The 20,073-nt window shown below is 44.9% G+C and overlaps 5 protein-coding genes across 5 annotated transcripts; 3 read left to right on the top strand and 2 right to left on the bottom strand.

The window, feature by feature from the left end:
- Nucleotides 1-447: 447 nt before the first annotated feature.
- LOC101760769 (pyruvate kinase 1, cytosolic) lies at nt 448-5,688 on the top strand. The gene is made up of 16 exons (XM_004977460.3): nt 448-723; nt 898-994; nt 1,091-1,188; nt 1,304-1,459; nt 1,645-1,722; nt 1,849-1,980; nt 2,171-2,251; nt 2,460-2,531; nt 2,641-2,730; nt 3,378-3,522; nt 3,666-3,754; nt 3,883-3,978; nt 4,121-4,188; nt 4,268-4,367; nt 4,888-4,947; nt 5,268-5,688. The coding sequence occupies exons 1-16, from the start codon at nt 655-657 to the stop codon at nt 5,418-5,420; spliced, it is 1,584 nt and encodes a 527-aa protein (XP_004977517.1). The 5' UTR covers nt 448-654; the 3' UTR covers nt 5,421-5,688.
- A 2,054-nt stretch (nt 5,689-7,742) lies between these two features.
- On the top strand, nt 7,743-9,390 carry LOC101760078 (structure-specific endonuclease subunit slx1). Its single transcript, XM_004977459.3, has 3 exons — nt 7,743-8,007; nt 8,510-8,616; nt 8,846-9,390. The coding sequence occupies exons 1-3, from the start codon at nt 7,808-7,810 to the stop codon at nt 9,007-9,009; spliced, it is 471 nt and encodes a 156-aa protein (XP_004977516.1). The 5' UTR covers nt 7,743-7,807; the 3' UTR covers nt 9,010-9,390.
- Nucleotides 9,391-9,846: 456 nt separating this feature from the next.
- LOC101759674 (protein TRAUCO) lies at nt 9,847-12,756 on the bottom strand. Its single transcript, XM_004977458.4, has 2 exons — nt 11,633-12,756; nt 9,847-10,555 (listed from the first exon to the last, which is right to left on the bottom strand). The coding sequence occupies exons 1-2, from the start codon at nt 12,585-12,587 to the stop codon at nt 10,281-10,283; spliced, it is 1,230 nt and encodes a 409-aa protein (XP_004977515.1). The 5' UTR covers nt 12,588-12,756; the 3' UTR covers nt 9,847-10,280.
- A 268-nt stretch (nt 12,757-13,024) lies between these two features.
- LOC101759265 (ubiquitin-like protein 5) lies at nt 13,025-15,894 on the bottom strand. The gene is made up of 2 exons (XM_004977457.2): nt 15,431-15,894; nt 13,025-13,242 (listed from the first exon to the last, which is right to left on the bottom strand). Exon 1 carries the CDS (start codon nt 15,867-15,869, stop codon nt 15,462-15,464), a length of 408 nt encoding a protein of 135 aa, XP_004977514.1. The 5' UTR covers nt 15,870-15,894; the 3' UTR covers nt 13,025-13,242; nt 15,431-15,461.
- Nucleotides 15,895-16,700: 806 nt separating this feature from the next.
- On the top strand, nt 16,701-19,256 carry LOC101758865 (cyanidin 3-O-rutinoside 5-O-glucosyltransferase). The gene has a single exon (XM_004977456.3). The coding sequence runs from the start codon at nt 16,790-16,792 to the stop codon at nt 18,242-18,244; it is 1,455 nt and encodes a 484-aa protein (XP_004977513.1). The 5' UTR covers nt 16,701-16,789; the 3' UTR covers nt 18,245-19,256.
- The last annotated feature ends 817 nt before the right edge of the window (nt 19,257-20,073 follow it).

Here is a 20,073-nt window from a genome sequence, read left to right as displayed (position 1 = left end):
TGGAAACGCAAATTCTAGTCGCAACGAAGGGATCGCTAAATTTTCAATGGCACATGGAGGACATCCAAGGAATTTTCTCCAAAACATCCTTGGTCAGCACGACGGCAAGAAAAGAAGGTCAAGAATGGAGCGCAAAAATTGGGGACTGGGGACTCGAGTTGACCGAGGAGAGAGGCATGGAGCTTTGGAACACGAGAAGAAATGCGTCAAACCCAACAGCTTTCGCTAGGCCCACAGGCTCCCGGTTTTGGGCCGTTCCGTCGGTTTGGACGCCGCGACCCAACAAAACATGTGGCAGCCGAAGTAAAACCAGCGGCCGTGATGCGCCGTCCGAACCAACCCGCGTGTCACCATCCACCGTTCGCGGACCATGGATTCGGAAACCTTTCCACAGCATATGCCGCCGTCGCCGTCTCTAATTAAGATCGCATCGGCTTAATCAAGCGTCCAGCAGCGGAGGGGGACAGCGCACTTGCCATTCGCATCGCATCGCATCCACCACAGCTGCGCTCCCTTGCTTTTCTTCCTTGGAGAAGAAGAAGAGAAAGGGGGGGACAAAAGGGGAGCCGCCGTCCCCAAGCCTGCTCAGCTCTCTCCGCATCGCCACCCGCCCGCTCCCGATCTGACCCGAAGCGCGAGCACCAGCCAGGCAGGATGCATTCCACGAATCTGCTGCTCGAGGAGCCCATCCGGATGGCCTCCATCCTGGAGCCGTCGAAGACGGTAAGCAGTAGATCACCCCCTTCGTCCTTCCTTCCTTCGCTTTGCTTAGATTCGTTGAATTTGGGCGGGGTTAGCGAACCCTAGCTTAACAGATTCTTAACATATTCCTCCGTCCCTGATTTTTCTTTACCATGGATCGTTCCTGATTTTTGATCGTGTGTGAAAAAAAAATAGAGCTTCTTCCCGGCTATGACGAAGATCGTCGGCACGCTCGGGCCCAAGTCACGTTCCGTCGACACCATCTCCTCCTGCCTCAAGGCCGGCATGTCTGGTAACCACACTCTGACTGTTTCATTGGGACGAGCTCTTAGTATTACCTTATTATAGTCTCAGAGCTGATTTTTATTCCCCCTCTTGTTTTCGCCAGTCGCTCGTGTCGATTTCTCGTGGGGGGACGCCGCCTACCACCAGGAGACGCTCGAGAACCTCAAGCTTGCCATCAAGGCCACCAAGAAGCTATGTGCTGTAAGTGACTCTCTCGATTGCATCATCCTCAACTAGTTGATGGCGTCACTGCGAAGCGATGTGATTTGTTTTTCTCTTTTGTGAGCGAGAGCTGACTGTTGGATCCCGTGGCCAGGTCATGCTTGATACCGTGGGCCCGGAGTTGCAGGTGGTGAACAAGAGGGAAACCACGATTTCCCTTGAGGAGAACGGTACTGTTGTTCTCACACCTCATCAGGGCCAAGAAGCCTCCTCCACCTTGCTGCCCATCAACTTCTCTGGGCTCGCCAAGGTTAACACGTTCTCATGCTGTTTTTTCTTGTCATATCTCATATCCTATGCTGTATTTACTTCTAGGCGATCAGCTGCAGCAACTGCTAGTAGATCATTCTCTGGCTATCTGCTATAATTTTTTTTCCTTTTTGCATTGCGCGTCACATAGAGGTCAAATTAAAACAAAATCTTTGGCACTTGTAGGCTGTGAAACCAGGTGCGACAATATTTGTGGGGCAATACTTGTTCACCGGCAGTGAGACTACTTCAGTTTGGTTGGAGGTAAAAAGGCATTTGCTCTGATGTACATATGAGGAATGCGTTTTGTTTGTTTCAAATGCTATTCTGTAGGATTCGGTTTGCTTTCTAAGTTTTCTGCTACCAAAAATTCTCATCTGCCTGATGTAGGTTTCTGAAGTTAAAGGAGATGACGTGGTTTGTATAATCAAGAATACAGCTACCTTGGCTGGGTCACTGTTCACACTGCATTGCTCCCAGATTCATATTGACTTACCCACACTGTCTGATGAGGATAAGGATGTAAGGAGCTACCCTTAAAATTGCGATTTATATATCCTTATGTAACTGCTGTGTTGGTGTCTTTTTCATTTATTTTAGAATGTCATCTTTAACAACATAAAAATTTTGGTCGGAATTAGGTTTATTATTGTAAAGTTGCAGCCCTGTCCTTTACCCCAGCTTAAAACTTACATGCATGAGCTCCTTTCAGGTTATCAGAAAGTGGGGTGCTCCGAATAAGATTGACTTCCTCTCTTTGTCTTACACGAGACATGCAGAAGATGTGAGGCAGGTATGTGACTAATGACATCATTGATGCATTTTGAGTTATTCTGTTTTTGCCCTCTTTAATTGATGTGCTTCCAGGTTCCAAGAAATACCTATTTTTGTTCAATGAAGGCAGCATTGCTATATTTTAAAACATTATCTCTTGTTTGTTTGCATTGAGTACTTGAGAAGAATGTTGTCAACAGTGCTGGTATTTTTCCTTTACAACACAGGCACGGGAGTTCCTCTCAAAATTGGGCGATCTTAGCCAGACTCAGATTTTTGCCAAAATTGAGAATGTTGAGGTATTTTCAAGATGGCCTTTTTACTTTACTTTTTTCTCGAAAACATCTTTTTACTTTATTAGCTGGCTATCATTTGTTCTACCATCAACCCACTATTATTACTTTGCAGGGCTTGAACCATTTTGATGAAATACTGGCTGAGGCAGACGGTATCATTCTGTCAAGAGGAAACCTGGGAATTGATCTTCCACCTGAGAAGGTTGTCTATCTCATATAACTTTTTTGCAGTTCATCTCACTTAATTTAGGCATGTTAATTTCTGGGTAGCTTAGTGTTGAGATTCATGCAGCAGCCAATTCACCCAAAACAAACATTCATGCACCAGCCAGTTCACCCAAAACAAACATTCATGCACCAGCCAGTTCACCCAAAGCAAACCTTGGTGGCCATATATAGGTCTTGCAACTTAAGTGATCCCCTCATTTTTGGGCTTCTACTACCACACATCACGCTACATGGACCTGAAGTGGGTCACAATTATTTTTTCTTGAAATTGCCTAGCGAGGTCATTACCACTAGAAGTATAACCTTGACTTCGTTACCAGATTGAGATTCATGCATCTACCAGTTGACCATAATCCTAAGCTGTTGTGGGAAGGTGGACAATATGAAAAAGCTTTTAGTGTCAGTCTTCAATATTTTTAGCTCAATTTCTTTGTTTCATTTTCAGATGCAATAATTGTCTTTGCCCCTAAGATAACTGTAAGGGCTGTTTTTTTTCTTTTCAATCTGCAATATAATGACGCACAGCTCTCATGAGTGTTTGAGAAAATTTTAAGATACAGAATTGTTCCTGTTTTGCTGCTACTTTATTTGGTATTTGATCTTTACCTCTCCGTATCGCAGGTCTTTTTGTTTCAAAAGTCTGCTCTGCACAAGTGCAACATGGCTGGAAAGCCTGCTGTTGTCACTCGTGTTGTGGACAGTATGACTGACAACCTCAGGCCCACTCGTGCGGAGGCAACTGATGTTGCAAACGCAGTACTTGACGGTAAGTTATCAGTTTTTATTGCTTTCTGAAAAGTATTGGGTAGACTTGGGCTTTGTTAGTCTGACACACGCCTGCTCCTTCGTGCACCAAAACAAGTCTGTTGAAACAAATTTAATCGTGAAAGCCAATTGTTTTTATTTTAGGGAGTGATGCCATTCTCCTTGGTGCTGAGACTCTCCGTGGTTTATATCCAGTTGAGACTATTTCAACAGTAGGGAGAATTTGTGCTGAGGTGAAATCCCTATCGAGTTCTGTGTTTTCTGTATAATTGAATGTATTTTCAACAAGTATACTTAGTTCAAATCTGATGCCTGCTTTTTCATTCTCCATCTGACTTGTCTCCCATCAATTGTTTCACAGGCTGAAAAGGTCTTTAATCAAGATTTATACTACAAGCGAACTGTGAAATATGTGGGTGAGCCTATGTCCCACTTGGAATCGATTGCTTCATCTGCGGTAAGGTCTTCGTTTCTTCTCAGGTTCCAATCTTTGTTTACTGTTCACATGTGAATCAATTTTCTGTCATTTATTGAAGTAGTATCACAAAGTCTGTAAAACATGAATTTCAGTCTGAAATAGTTCCATAACTATTTTCTAGGTACGGGCTGCTATCAAAGTTAAAGCCTCTGTCATCATTTGCTTCACTTCTTCTGGACGAGCTGCAAGGTAGGGAGAAATGGGTATTGCTCGTACAATTTTGTGGTTTAACAGAAATGAATCTCATATATTATCTGTGTACCTGCAGGTTAATTGCCAAGTACAGGCCCTCCATGCCTGTTCTATCTGTGGTCATCCCCCGTCTAAAGACAAACCAACTAAGGTGGAGTTTCACTGGTGCATTTGAGGTACATGAATAGCCTTTTCGTCTTTTGTTTTTGATCTGTACATGTATCTATTTGTGGAATCCGGGGGATATCTAATATTAGCATGCTGATAATTGATTTTGTAAAAATATAACTTTGGGATTACAAGGGTTTTCTTATTGACATCCAACATTTAACATCATTGTACAAGTCAATGCGGAGGAGCAACATATCAATACATGCAATACAATACTGGGGAAGGGGACAATTCACATAGTTGTAGCAATTAACTTTTCTTCCTGAAAGCTGTACTGATAGACACCGGTTCTTTATTTCCCCCTGGTACTTAGTTCTGTTCGGTTCAAGTTAGTTCCTTTATATGTGGATATTTACTCAATGTATTATCTGTGGAATCTTCTGGTTCTATTGCAAACATGTCTATGTTAACATTCTATGGAAATAGTAGGGAATAACCTTACAATTTACCTTTTGGTACTTTGTATAAAGACACGTGCTCATTTTAGGTGATGTAAGCTCATATTTTTGTATTCTTTTTCTGCAGGCAAGACAATCCCTCATAGTTAGAGGCCTCTTCCCAATGCTTGCCGATCCACGCCATCCAGTAAGTTTCTTTTATTGGCTACAAGAATTGTGAACATGCACTACATATTTGTTCACCTTTAAAGTTCTTGGGGGCTTGGGCTTTTTTTTCCCTCTCGATACTTGGGGCTTGGGCTTTTACTGGTTTCTAAAATGTATCAAGTCTAGTAGACCCATCCATCTTACAACACAGGGCTAGAGTAAACCTATGAAGCACGCACTTGAATTCTTTATTGCTGGTTTGGAGCTTCTATGTTTATTCCGACAGCTTGAGTTTATTATTACTCTGACTGGGTGGTGACTTGTGCCTTACTGCTGATCCTACTTTACTGTGTCTTTCAGGCTGAATCTACCAGCGCTACAAATGAGTCAGTTCTGAAGGTTGCTCTTGACCACGGCAAAGCTTCTGGTGTAATCAAGTCCCATGATCGTGTAGTCGTTTGCCAGAAGGTGGGAGATTCATCGGTTGTGAAGATTATCGAGCTGGACGATTAGACAGGCAGCCTATGCTTGTCCGCTACGGCATGTTTTGCCGATTTTTGAATAGGCCTAAACTTGTTGGCTTTGTATAATCCTATAGCTTCGCAAAATGAGCAGTTTTTCCTATGGTGTCATCATAGGATTTGCTTTGCAATCTAAAACTCCGATGATGCAGTTTGGAACTTGTCCCACCTAATGGGCAGTTGGATGGAATAATGAAATCATACTGGATGTCAATATGTCTTTCATGATGAAACCAGTGCTTTCGAGGTAGTTTTCATGATCTTCCGTGTTTCCTATTTGTGCAATATGGGCATTGCTTCATTGTTATCAGCATGCTTTTCATTTATTTGTGAATGGTAAAATTGGTCTTGTGAAGTTTCTCTTGTTTACATTGAACATGTAACCGTACACCATTGAATAACTCAGTATAGGAGCATGTCAATATGTCCCATGTGATACACGGAAGAGGCAGAAACGAAGAGTCACCTGACGAGGTTCCCAAGAAGGCACCGGTTTGAGACGCTTGACATCCAGCCATCCATTGTCATCATGCTTCTCTTGCACCGGGAGGTGACGCTTTCATCAAAACCATCTTCCTGCCACAAGATATGCAAGATCAGATGTCCTATAGGTATTCTATAAAATGCACAAGATTCAAGTTTGCAAGACAATTGTTGTAGTCATATTAATTCCGTTTAGTCATCTTAGCATTTGTCCAAAATCAATTTTACGCACCTGGTGCTTAAAGTTATGTTATAGATAAATTTTTACTCCCCAGTGCTTAAAGTTAAGCTGCTGTAGACAAAATTTTACTTCTTTTCAAGTTATGTAAGCAAAAAAATTAAAGTGACATCGTACATATTTTGTTTCTCAATTCAAATTAACCTGCATACTTTTGTTTCTCTGCCTCAAAAGATGTAGATTAATCAAGTATATGATAGCTACGTTTCTTTTATATCTGACGCTGCCTTAGGTACGATAGCTTAGTATCATGTTTCAATCCAAGACATAGTTGTATTTGAGACACATCAGGTGGTTGCTACCTCCACATTTCTGAAACCTTGCCTTTGCTTAGCTTAGCTTCTACTGAAAATCAAGTGTCTGTCTAACTGAACATAAATTTCCAGAGTTGTAACCATTCCTAAGCCTAAGCTTTCCTTTTGTTTTTATTTCGAGGGAATAGAAGTGATACTAAGTGATGAGTAAAAAAAAAAGAGAATATTTTTTGTTGCCGTTATCCACTGCCTACGTTGGTGTTTTTCTATGCCTTTCTACATCAGTTACTTTTTTCCATTGGAAATAAGCAATTGATTTACTGAGCCTAATAACTTGGAAAGCCCAATGCATTTGAAGTTGAAGAAAACATATTATCCATTGCTCTGTATTTGTTTCCATATTATAAACTTCCTAAGAAACAGTCATAGATGGTTGCTTAAAGGAAATTAATGGGTGACTGGTATTTAATCAATGTAGCAAGAAGAGCTCCTCAGAGGAAAATACTGTGTGAATGAAACATATACATGGAAAAAACAAGAAGAGCTCTGATCAACTAGTTTCTGGAACTAGCAACGTGGAACGTTGATCTTATTGGTGCTCACTATACCTTTATAGCTTTAATAACAAAAGATCAGTGTGGGGCGCGGCAAGGTCGCTCTGTGTTTCTTGTGATAAATTAAATTTGGAGGAAGGCGGTTAACCTTAGTTTAACCAATCAATAGGACTGCACAGCCGGTTACTCTGACTACATAGCGATAGTACCGTGTCATCAGGTGCAACATCTTTTTTTCTTCTTTGTGTTCCAGTTTCTCAAAGCTGATGATCCGCAAATCTTTTCGACCGGATGGCCCGTGCCTGCTCCAACAAGAACAACCTGTGCACCTACAGCATCCTCATCGGTTGCTTCTGCCGCATGGGCCGCCTGGAGCTGGGTTTCGCCGCCTTTGGCCTCATCCTTAAGACAGGCTTTAGTCATCAGTCAGCTTCTCAATGGTCTCTGTGACGCTAAGAGGGTGGGTGAGGCCATGGACGTATTGCTCCAACGAATGCCCGAGTTTGGCTGCACGCCCGATGTAGTCATATACGACACGATTCTCGAGGGTTTCTGCAATGAAAAGAGAGCTCCGGAGGCGCTTGAGCTGCTGCTGCTCCTACTTTTTTTTTTTGTGTCTCTGTTGTTGTGCAGGGAAAAAAGAAGAGGATAGTAATGGACTAATGGGCTGCCCAGCATTAGGCCCATGGACGATAATAGCCCACGACTGACCATGTGTCCATCACGGCCCATTCAACTGATGGTGACGTCATCGATTCACCCACTTCCCCCAATTCGTAAATTTTCGTCCAAATGGATGGATGCGAATGCGACGCGAGCGAGGACCCCCGCCCCGCCGGCGAGGTGAGAGATGACGACCCTCACGGCGGCCTTCCGAGCCGCCAAAATCCCGCGCACCCTCCCTCCCAAACGCCGCGAGGCAGCCGCGTCCGGGGATCCGTCCGCGAGGGCCACGAAGGGGAAGGCGCCGCCGCCGTGGTGCGTCTACCTGATAGCTTCCTCCCGGATCCCCCGCACCTACGTCGGCGTCACCACCGACTTCCCTCGCCGGTGATTCCTCTCTCTCTGCCTACCTCCCTGCTCCTTTTTCCTTCCCCGGTTCCTGGACTTGTCAAGGATAGTTGCAGCGGCTGCGTTTGCGTAGCATTTGGGGAAAGCCGTCTGAACTCTGAACTTGGCTTGTGATTGCAGACACAAGAAAGTGTTGCCCAATGCCCAGCACTATGATTGATGATGTTATGATCGAAATTCTACGGCTTTGCATGAGTTTAGCGCTGCTTTGTGACTTGTGATTGTTGGGATAAACAAAACTACAAAAGGAAGCTCTGCAGTTCGCCAGTTCCTTTGTTGACGATACTAGGAAAACGAAACTACAAAACGAAGACTAGGAGCAGCTAGATTCAAGGTTCCTTCTTTGCACAGGTGTTATCTGCATAGTAAAAAAGAAAACTAAATAAAAAAAACTATACCCCTAAAATGGATGGAGATCTGCAGTAGTAGTCATACAAATAGAAGTCATATTTATGTATTAATGCAGGGAGTCTTTTTGCAGTTTGAGACAACATAATGGTGAATTAAAAGGTGGTGCAAAAGCTGCCTCTGCTGGAAGGCCTTGGAATCTTGCATGCCTTGTTGAAGGCTTTGTCAGCAGAAGTGAAGGTTAGTAGTAACTACCAGTTTTTGGTTCCCTCTTCACACATGAAAATGTTAATATCATCAATAAATTGGAATGCTTCAATCCATAAACGTTTCTTTATATAATCTACTGCTTATGGTACTTACTAGCATCTGGAATTTCTGCATAAAAAAAGGGAAAAGGTCAATTGCTATTCGAATTTAAACAAATACACAGGATGTCCTGTTTATTACTCTATCATCCCTTTTGCAGCCTGTGAGTTTGAATCGAAGTGGAAAAACATCTCCCGGAAAATGGCACGGAAAAGGACTGAGCATAGCGTGGAGTCGGTGTTGCAACATCGACAGGCAGCATTGAGCAAAGTGGAAACCTGTATGGATTGTAGCCACCTACAAATCAAATGGCACTCAAGTTGAGATTAGTTATTTGCACTGTGCGGGCTGTGGGCATCTAATTGTATAAAATAATTCCCATGTCTTAGCTCATAGTGCATGCAATACTTTGATTTGCTACCAGTATGATGAGGATGGGGCTATTGTATTTGTTCTCAGCATGAAGACGACAGAATAGGCAGCTCTAGCTTGCAATTGTACGTTTTTTTTTATTTGTACGTGCAATTGTTTCAAAAATCAAAAGGATAGATAGTCTTCTATTCTAGGAGCCATCTACATGATCTACTGTGTGATGGACCTCTGTCTAATTGTAAATGAAATTTATGTGCTATGTGATTACTTATAATTGACCTTGAAAGTAGGGAGTACCAAAGCCATTGCCCATTTCATTGAGGCATGTTTGCAGGGATTTCTGATGATGCCCTTGGAATAGGAATAAAATGAATAGTATGTGCCTCCAAACACATGCTGAATTTTGCGGGATGCCATGTGAAATGTAGGCTAGACTTCAGAAACAGGTAGGTCTTTAATGCATTTTTGCATTTTTCCTATGTAATCTCACTATAACGTTCTTGTCCAGCACCCGAAGCTAGTTTTGTTCTACAGGTAAACTACTGCATGGGGCTATGTTAAGAAGAATTGGCATACGAATAACTGATATGATGCGTTCTGTTACTGTATTTGTTTGACAACAGTCCCGAGCATTGCATGCATGTGAGCATATCGAAAGGAAACCAGACAAATATGCAATGCGTTCTGTTAAATAGTAAATCAAATAAACATCTAAATAGTTCTATCAATCACAAATTCACATCGCATGCATATCGGAAGGAAACCAGACAGATTTCACAGGTGCAGAGATACTAGCAAAGACCCTTTGGATGGCTTAAATCACTGGGATGGAAAATGAATATAAATGAGGCACATTTACATGCAGATGCTATTCTGGCCATACAAATCCTTCCTGAGCAGTGAAACTCCCAGCATAAGGTTTCACCTGCTGCTCCACCAGAACACCACCTCCACCTCCCGTTACCACTCTTCTTACCACTACTGCAGCATGCCAAGTGACAGATAACACCCTCTGGTTGCTATTACATACCATCACCGGTTCACTACTATCTGGCAGCACACGATAACATCATCACCCGGCTAAACGGTGACAACATAAGCATACAATCTAGTCAGATGCAACTCCAGCGGCCAACCTCACCATGGTCTAGCCATGGGCCTGTTTGATGTTTACACAGGGACACAGGGGTATTCGATACAGCTAAAACAGAATGTTAACTACACTAGCTAGTTTTTTCAGCAATACCATTTTCGACGGGCCCCTCTTTCTTCACCTCAACTGCCTGATAAGGCACCTCACTCATTGGTTGAGGGATTGGCAGGTCACCAAAATCTTGCGGGTAGAACTCGAAGTCTGGCCCAAAGTTGAATTTGACTACACAGTTTTGCTCGTTAGGGAGCGTGTACATTGACGCAGCTGGGTAATACCTCCCTCCAGGAATGTCCTTGAAGGCACTGCCTTGGCATACCCCATTCTTGAAGTAGCATATCTCACTCCCTGCATATGCAAGAACCACGGAATATTTATATTGTCTGAACTCTGAACAAACAAAATAACAAGCGAACATAAGTGTAAAAGAGCCATTGTTGGGACACATCCTTTTCTATTCATGCATGTAATGCAAAAAGGCACACCAACAAATACATATTGAATACACAACATCCAAACATTTTAGCACTCATGGGATAACTAAAACCTCTATGCTTAACCAATTGGGATTTCTGATTAGACCATACAAAAATCAATACTAAAGATGCACCTTATTCATGTATGGAAGCTACAGCTACATACTTCAAGAAATAAACATTCGAAGATGTACCTTCTTATTCATGTATGGAAGCAACTATAAGGTGCAAATGTGCTACTATGACAGGACAAGTAAACTGTAAAGTCCCAAAGGAAAATGTTATACTGCAAGATGAATTCCCAATTAGCATTCCAACGCTAATAGAGTAAGGATTTACTTATGCAATACACGTTAAGTTTGGGCTTTGGAAATTATTAAAAGATGGATAAATGGAAACTACAATCTAGTGCGTGTCATGCCATGGACATATGGTGACTTCATACACATTTAACTAGTCTATGTAACACCTAAAGAGGGACCAGGATTTTGTGCAATTGGGAAAACACCATGCCAATCTAAAATCAAATGACAAGTATGTACCGACAAACTCATGAAGCATGAGCAGTTCATTTAATTGTTTAATTCAACATCAGTACACGATATATGCATATGATTTATAAACTTTCCTCAGTCCTAACTATTTGTTGCATAAATAACACAACTGTAAAAGAAAGTATTGACATGATTACTTGTTTCACAAGACATTCTTTTCTTGAATCTGTTATCTTGAAATCTCAATACTCCATTTACAAAAATTTCTGCTAGTAGTTGTCTACATCATTTCACTAACAGAATGAGAAACAGTTCACCTTAGATGTTTCATGAAACTACATCTTATTCGTGCAATAGCTACTTCATAGCCATCTCATTGTAACAACTGCATGTGCTTTTTAATTTGGCACAACAACCTACAACTATTTACAGGATTTATTAAAACAGGCACTCACCAGGAACTGGATCCGGTATCTTCTGCTCCTCCTTAGGGACATGCACATGAAAAGGCATTCCCTTGTACTCAACCAGGTCGCGTTGCTTAGGCTCATAGCGCTCCCCATCAGGCAGAGAAATGTAGAACCCAAGGACATCTCCTTCCCCGTACCCTTCATCAGCATACTTGTCTCTCCAAGCCTTATGCACCTTGGCGCCATCGATGTCGCGGTACCCAAACCCATAGGCGTCATACCCAACCGGCGTCTGGAGGTCCGCCTTGTTGGTCACCCATCCGAGGCGCGTGTGGCCAGTGGCGCCGAGATGCACGACCTTGATCTCAAAGTACCACGCCCCGGCCGCGACGCCGCGGGTGGCGCGCACCATGCGGTAGCCCTTGGTGCTGCCTGCGGTGAGGCGGTCGTCGGAAACCTCGATCCTCTCGGACTTGAAGAAGCGGGAGAGGAGCACGGGCTGGGTAGCTGCGTCGTCGTTGCGCTCGGCGGCGAGGCGGGTCGCGGGGACGAGTTGGCACAACTCGTCTCCGCCAGCGTTGGGCCCGGGGTGGGCGCCGGTGGTGCTGCCGCCGGGGCCGGGGCCGCCCGGCTGCCTGGCCTTCTTCTTGCCCTTGCGGGAGGCTGGCCGGGTCCAGACGCTGTTGCCGCCCTTCTTCTTCGACTTCTTGCTGGGCGGCGCCGGCGGCACGAGGGTCATGTGCTTCCTGGAGCCGCCGGAGGGGTTGTTGATCCCGTCGTCCTCGCCGTCGACGGGGGCGTCCGAGGCGGAGGCGAGGGCGCAGTCGGGTGTTGGCGCGAGGGCCGGGGTGTCGGCGTCCGAGGCGTCGACGGGGGCGGCGTCGGAGAAGGGGGTGACGGGGGCGGCGTCAGAGAAAGGGGTGTCGGGATCTAAGGAGGCTGGGGTATCGGCGGGCGGAGAGGAAGGTGGGGGCGGGGAGAGATCGGACGGAGGCTGCATTGCGGGCGGCGGCGGCGGCGAGGCGACGGCAATCGGGCGCGTAGGGGATTAGGGGTAGGAGAGGATTTGGGAGGACGGCGTGGTGCCCTTATGTGGTGGTGGGTTTTTGGGCTCCGTTACGCTTGGAAATTTCAGCTCGTGCTTCCAATCCACAACACCATTGGATTTCGGATTTTCATTACAGTTCAACACCATTGGATTTCGGATTTATTCACATCTCTATGCATGCTTCGATTGACTCACCAATTTTCATTATCGCCGTCCTGTTTTCTTTAATCAAGTTAGAAATAAGCAACTTTTGATGTGCAGGCTGTAATTAGCAATATGATCACGGCGGCGGTCTGGTTCCAACCTTCAGGCGTGTAACACGTTTTGCACACAAGAACGTGCGTCGAATGAAGCTCATGGACAATCAGAACAAAGGACACATTATCGCATGACAAAGATGGCGATTACTGCAACCAAATTTAAGCACCAAAATTTATAGGACGAGTAGCAGCACACCAAGTTTGCAGGTTGATCACACAACAATATATGCGAAGCTGTCAACAGTCACTGATAGTTTGGCACAACCATGTCTTACATAGCTCACTGAGGTTGCTTATATGCATGTGAGCTTAGGAATTGCACCCATGACTTCAGAATTCAGGTTAACCTGCATGGGAATGAAACAATGATTAGTGGAGGACTATGTCAAAAGAAAATCATAAACAGAAACGCCAAAGCAAATTACTCTAGAGAAAGTTACGCAAGCACATGGCCACATATTAATATCAGGGAAATCGACAAGTTCATGGCAGCCTCCTCAAATTCAAGCACACAAACAAACTTGCCAGTAATATAAAACGTTCAGACAATGCCCACAAGGCAACTATTTGGACAGAACATATGAACCGGCATTGAACTTATAAAAAGCTTTCCATCTCCAGAGCAAAGATGCATTGCTTCAAGTTATAAATAATTTTCCAAACTTCAGTGCACAAAATGCTGCACTGCTCGATGAAAAAATATCTAGAGTCAAATGTGATATCTAAATAGGTCAAGTACTAACAATCAATCCATGGCACCCACATTAGGACACCATCACCACCATGTTCAATTGGCACAAGTGGGATGCAATGCATCTTACTCGCGAACAACTGAAAGGAACAAAGATGGGAGAACCAAATCCTTCAAGGCCCAAATCTTACTCAATCCACCTTTCATTTCATTCCAACTCACAACTTTGCCAAACAGAAACTGATAATTGTACTACAGCTCAACAGGTTATGATAATCTAATAGCGTTGCCAATGTTAGTCAAGCTGAAACTAAACAACAGGTAGAAGCTAATCTATATAATAGAATCATGTAGACAGACATTCTCCTGATAGAGTGATAATCTTTCAAGTTTTCAGTTTTTACTTTCACTTTGTGCATATAAAAATAAGCCACCTTATGAACTACAATATCCAACGAAGCATGATTTGGTAATCAAGGTTTTCTTGGGCAGGGGCAGGCTGCCAGGACTTGTTCTTGCTGGATGCTTAATAGACTGTCACTAAATGCCATGTTTTTTGGTTACTTTATTCTGCTTGCTCCACAAATTCAGGTACTAAAAACCAAGTTCTGATGGCTTGCTTGAATTGGATAACATTCCACGTAGCCAAGAAACCACAACCACAACTAACAAAGACTCATTCAAACCTCTCTCAAAGTTAACTCTAAATCAGAACCTACAAACATTTCTTTGATCTTCCAGGTAGGACATACCCCAAAAAAAAAAGCCAAGCAGAGATTATAAACTAAACTGTACATGTAAAAGCTGCACACTAAGCAATCAAATATTCGGCAATTGCTAAACATTATACGGTCAAAATATTCAAGATAATAATACTAAATTGGATCACAGCAGCATTGTGTCTCCATAAATAAGCAGTCTCATAGTTTCATGGTTTAAAAAGGTAGCAGACATCAATGGACCAATTAAAATTTCATGCTGGTTAACAGTTTTGAACATATCAAGAAGCAACTATTTGAATATGATAACAATGAAAAACTACACCATCTATCACTTCTCTAGGAAATTATAAACAAAACGCCACTAAGGTAAACATCAACAAAAGTATGACAAGCATAACAAGAGGCAACAATAACTATAACCAAAATGGACATAGCAGTATAGCAAGACTTCAGAAAATTTCAGTAAAATGATGCAATAATTGTAAAATGATCTGCAAATACCTTGTAGCTACCAGTAAAATAACTAAGCCTAGGATTAAATGTTTCAAGGACAGCCAAGCATTGGACACTGTTCGCCAACATCTAGTTGACTGAGCCTCAGCTCCTCATAGGTTTCATGGATCAATAATGCAACTGGACATGGAGACCAGAGTCAAATTGAACATAAAACAGCTGCAGAACCTGCTACTGAACTTTATCATAACAGGTTACTTGCCCTCAATCACCAAACATTTGCTGTTACAGGTACCCAGTTTGAAATTCAGAGTAGCAAATTACAGTCATGTACAGATGTACTCATGTGCATAGCTGAATATTCTACAACTAAAGCTACCCAAAAGCTAACCCTATCAATTGCCGTATCCATAATCAATCAGGATTCAGACCATATATATCCCACCGCCGAGAAAATGACAACTAGAAGAATTAGCACATCAGTACTCCAAATCAGTCAGCAATGGCTAAATCAGAAGAACGAAGTGAAATTATACGCCGCACCCAAAAATTAAAAATTCAGTCAGCTAAGCTGAGCGATCAACAGAGGATCTAACATACCAAAGGAAAACCAAATTACGCGCGCAGGAACGAAGAGGAACAGCTCCGAATCCGGGGAGGGATTCTTACCTGATAAGAGGGACATGTGGAGTCAGGGCAGCTAGTTGTAGTAGAGCTCGAGGCCCATGCCGTCGTGGATCTCGTAGTCCTTGAGGGTGATGTGGTCCTTGTAGATGTTGTACCACTTCTGGATGCGGATCTTCTCGGGGCGCGTCCCCGTCTGCGCCGCCACCAGCTTCTTGAGGTCGCCGATGGTGTCGTCCTCGTTGCACTTGACCCGCACCTTCTTCCCCAGGCGGTCGTTCAGCACCACCTCGATCATCTTCCCCTCCTCCCCGCTCCTCTTCCGATGATCCTCGAACCCTAGCTCCTTGAACCCCCGCGAGACTCTTTCCTCGATCGCGAACTGAAAAGGCAGACGGGCTTCGGGGAGAACCGGAGAAGAGGAAGACCGAAGGCCGACCGCGGCCTCTGCTTTTTCAAGGGAAACGGGAGATTTGCCGTTCATTCACAGTTGGATGGCCCAGGTTCCACCGCAGCCCAGACCACAAGTCTAAAAGTTTATTCTCTGAAGAATCTCATCTGGATAACCAGGACAGCCAAAAGAATACCAACTCCTCACTTGCCTCTCAGTTCACTCCAAAATACAAACCTTAGCACTATGCAAAAAGAAGATTCCATCACATCAAACTTACGGTACATGCATGGAGTACTGAATGTAGACGAAATCAAAAACTAATTGTACAGTTTTGTTGTACTTTGCGAGACGAATCTTTTGAGCCTAATTAGTCAATATTTTGACAATAATTCACAAATACAAATGAAACGCTATAGTGTTACTATAGTAATTTTGACACCCCAAAGTTGGGCAACTACACGAGGCCACCAAAGCTGAAACGATTTGTGATCCAGTTGGGTTTGGGATGCCCACCGCTCCTGCCAGCAGTTTAAGAAAAAAACAAAGAATAATATGTGTCAGACAATGGCACGTACCCTTTTTCCTGCCTAAAGTGGCACAGGCACAAACACGAAAGGTTAATGAAACCTCTCGCCATCCGGCCGGATTATGATCAACATCCAAGCACTCAATTAAGGCCAATTAGCTGCACTAGCTGACCTGCTAGCTGCTACTAGTACTTCGTCTTACAAGGTAAGCAAGTATGTTCAGATGTCACTGCTAACGTCACGAACAAGTGTCTGCATGTCTATCCTTGGAATCATTGAGCAGAGCAGATAAGGTCATACAGGTCACTACAACGGATCGAGCATGGCTTCACGTCACCATCAATCAGACTCCTGCCTTCCTGAGTCCTGATATATGATGCTATCCCATGACCATCGACCACACATTATCTTCGCCCTTCTTCTCAAGTTTCCACACTATCCACATACTCTCTCTCTACTGTTGTTATACACTCCGCGATCTCCATGGCCGATGATGAGGGTCGCCACCATTTCCTGCTGGTGGTCTACGGCTTCCAAAGCCACCTCAACCCGGGCCGCGTCCTCGCGCACCGTCTCGCGCGGCTCGGCGCCGATGGCTCCGTTCTGGCCACGCTCTCCGTGCCGGCTGCCACCTACCGCCGCATGTTCCCTTCACCGGACGCCGCCGCGACGGCGGAGACCACCACCACCGATGGCGTCATCTCGTACGTTCCCTACTCCGACGGTGTCGACGACGGCTCCTGGGGCAAGGACGCCGACGACAGGGCGCTCAGGCGCCGTGCAAGCTCCGAGAGCCTCTCCGCCATTGTCGCTCGCTTCGCCAACCGCGGGCAGCCGGTGACGTGCATCATGTGCACTATGATGCTCCTCCCGGTGCTCGACGTTGCACGGGAGCGCAACATCCCTGTCGCCATTTGCTGGATCCAGCCGGCTACTCTTCTCGCTATCACCTACCACTACTTCCATGGCTACGACGACCTCATCGCCTCCCACGCCACCGACCCCGCCTACGAGGTGTGCCTGCCCGGGCTAAGCCGTCCTCTTGAGATAAGTAACTTCCCATCCTTTCTGACCGACACGTCAGGCAGCGAGAGCACCAAGGCCTTCATCGAGGTGTTCCAAGAACTGTTTGAGTACATGGATCAATGGCGGCCTAAGGTGCTTGTGAACACATTTGGCGAGCTGGAGGCGAACGTGCTTAGGGAGATGAAGCGGCACTTGGACGTGTTTACCGTTGGTCCCATGGTTGGGTCCTCGACAGAAGCACGGATCCATTTGTTCAAGCACGATGACGTCGACGAGAAGAGGTACATGGAGTGGCTTCAAGCTCACCCGGAGAAGTCGGTGGTGTATGTGTCATCTGGGAGTGTAACCAAGTACACAAAGCGGCAGATGGACGAGATCGTTGGAGGATTGCGACAATGTGGGAGGCCATACTTACTGGTCGTGCGCAAGGATGATGAAAGCCACAGCTTGGAGGATCATACCCAAGGCCAGGGGATGGTTGTGGAATGGTGCAACCAGTTGGAGGTCCTCTCGCACTCGGCGGTAGGGTGCTTCGTCTCGCATTGTGGGTGGAACTCAACAATAGAGGCGATGGCATCGGGTGTGCCGATAATTGGTGTACCAAACATGTTTGATCAACCAACAAATACGTATTTGGTTGACAAGGAGTGGGAGATTGGCATCAAAGGAGAGCGCAACGGTGATGGTGTGCTAACTGGGACAGAGTTGGCAAGGTGCATTGAGTTAGTCATGGGTGAAGGTGCAAAAGCAAAGGCGATAAGGGAAAGGGCAAAGGCACTGAAAGAGATGGCGCAAGCATCAGCAAGTAGAGGCGGGTCTGCTGAGAGGAACCTTCGTGACTTTGTGAAAACAATCCAAGTTCATGATACATTTTGCATGACTAGTACCATGTCAAAATCAATAAAGCTATAGATAGCAGAAAATTGGATCCGGTCCATTCATGACAACGACTTATTTTGGTGTTGTGCAGTCCTAAACCATAGTGCATGCATGGGCCCATCAATATAGTTTCACTGAAGGCTCAACACTGATGCACATTATCTCCGGTGAAAAGTTTCATTTTAGCTAGAGAGTACACATAAAACAAAAACAGTTTTAGCTTTACTGGCAATATATATTTCTTACGCATATTTGAATAATGCTAGGTAATTAAATTTTATCTCAAACAACTATTTTGCATACTAATTTGTGGCGAAATATATAGTCTTTTGTCTGGGACCCTAATGTAAAGCAACATCTACTCTGTTATGAAATGGACAGAAATATTTTGCATGCGAAATATATGGTCGTTTGGACGATAGATGTGCACGAAAGGTCATAATTAAACCTCTTGCCACATGGAATTTTGGATGACTTACTTAACATCCTAGCGCGTGGCATTGGTTGTGGCCTTGTGGGTTAGCTGCAGTACACGCTACTTGCTGGCTTAGCTTGCTGCTACCACAGTTTGCCTTTTTTAGATTAAGTTATGGCTCCGTCCTTGTCACTTTGATTACGATTCTCACTCTTATTTGACAAAATATATCATTCATCATTATTGGCCTTCATTAATAGCGCAATTTAAAGGTTGATCTTGCCAAGCTTGCAGAGGCAGTGGGTCTTGGCGACGCCACTGTGCGCGCCCTGGACAAGGTCGTAATGCCACAACTCGCCAGCTGGATTCGGTGCTCGCAGGACCGGATGCATGAACTTGAGATGGCCACTACGCGCACTGCTTTGTTCTCTTTATTTCGCAGTAGCGTCATGCCCCCCTGCTCGCTCCTTTGTCTCTGTAGTTCTGTTGTTCTTTCTCGTGTTGTCCTTCCTGGAGCTGGAGCTGTTCTCTTTTGCTTCTTCTTCCTTTTCCTTTTGTGTACTGTAATCCTCCCCATGTTAAGTGCTGGTGTACTCTTTAACATCTATGAATTCTGGTAACGTTTCCTTCTCCCTGATCTCCTGGAATGTCCGAGGATTGGGTGACACTAACAAACGCTCCCTAGTACGCGATGCTATTTCTTCTTCTCGACCAAACTTCATCTGCCTCCAAGAAACAAAACTCGATAATATAGATTGTCTTACTGTCAAAAGTTTTCTCCCCGCTTACCTGGATGCGTTCCAACATCTTAACGCCGCAGGGACTCGGGGAGGGATCCTTACTGCCTGGGACTCCTCTGCCTTCACCCTCTCCTCCTCCTTCTCAGGCCCACACTCCCTCACGACACTCCTCACCTCATCTGCGTCTGACTATTCTTTCTCCATAACGAATGCTTACGCCCCCTCAAACCATCACGATTCCCTCGCTTTCCTAGATTCTCTGGAGGATACTGCACGTCATATAACCTGACCCGGGATAGATCAGAAAACAACAATGGCGCCAACCTGAGTTCTGCGTTCAACTCCGCCATTGAGCCCTTGAATCTCCTCGATCTCCCCCTCCTCGATCGCCTGCTCACTTGGTCCAACCACCGCCACCCCCCCCCCCCCCCCCCCCCCCCATGAGAGGGGAGGGATCATCGCAGTTTTTTTTTTATCTGCAACGTGGTTCGGATTTTTTCCTTTTTTCCGCGGATCCCGCCCACGCAGGCACTTAGGCGACATAGTGCGTGGGATCCTTGATCCACCCGACGTCCAAGGTCAAAGAGTGGCGGTTGGAACAGGTCTGGTCAGTCGATGATGGATCAGGCTCACCGACTTCGCATCGTAGGGAGGATCCAGGAGGGGTAAGAGAATCGGGGTTATGGCATAATACGGGGCAGAGATAA

This window comes from Setaria italica, chromosome VII, assembly GCF_000263155.2.
Source record: "Setaria italica strain Yugu1 chromosome VII, Setaria_italica_v2.0, whole genome shotgun sequence".
NCBI classification, from domain to species: Eukaryota; Viridiplantae; Streptophyta; class Magnoliopsida; order Poales; family Poaceae; genus Setaria; species Setaria italica.
This window is presented reverse-complemented; position numbering and strand designations above follow the sequence as displayed.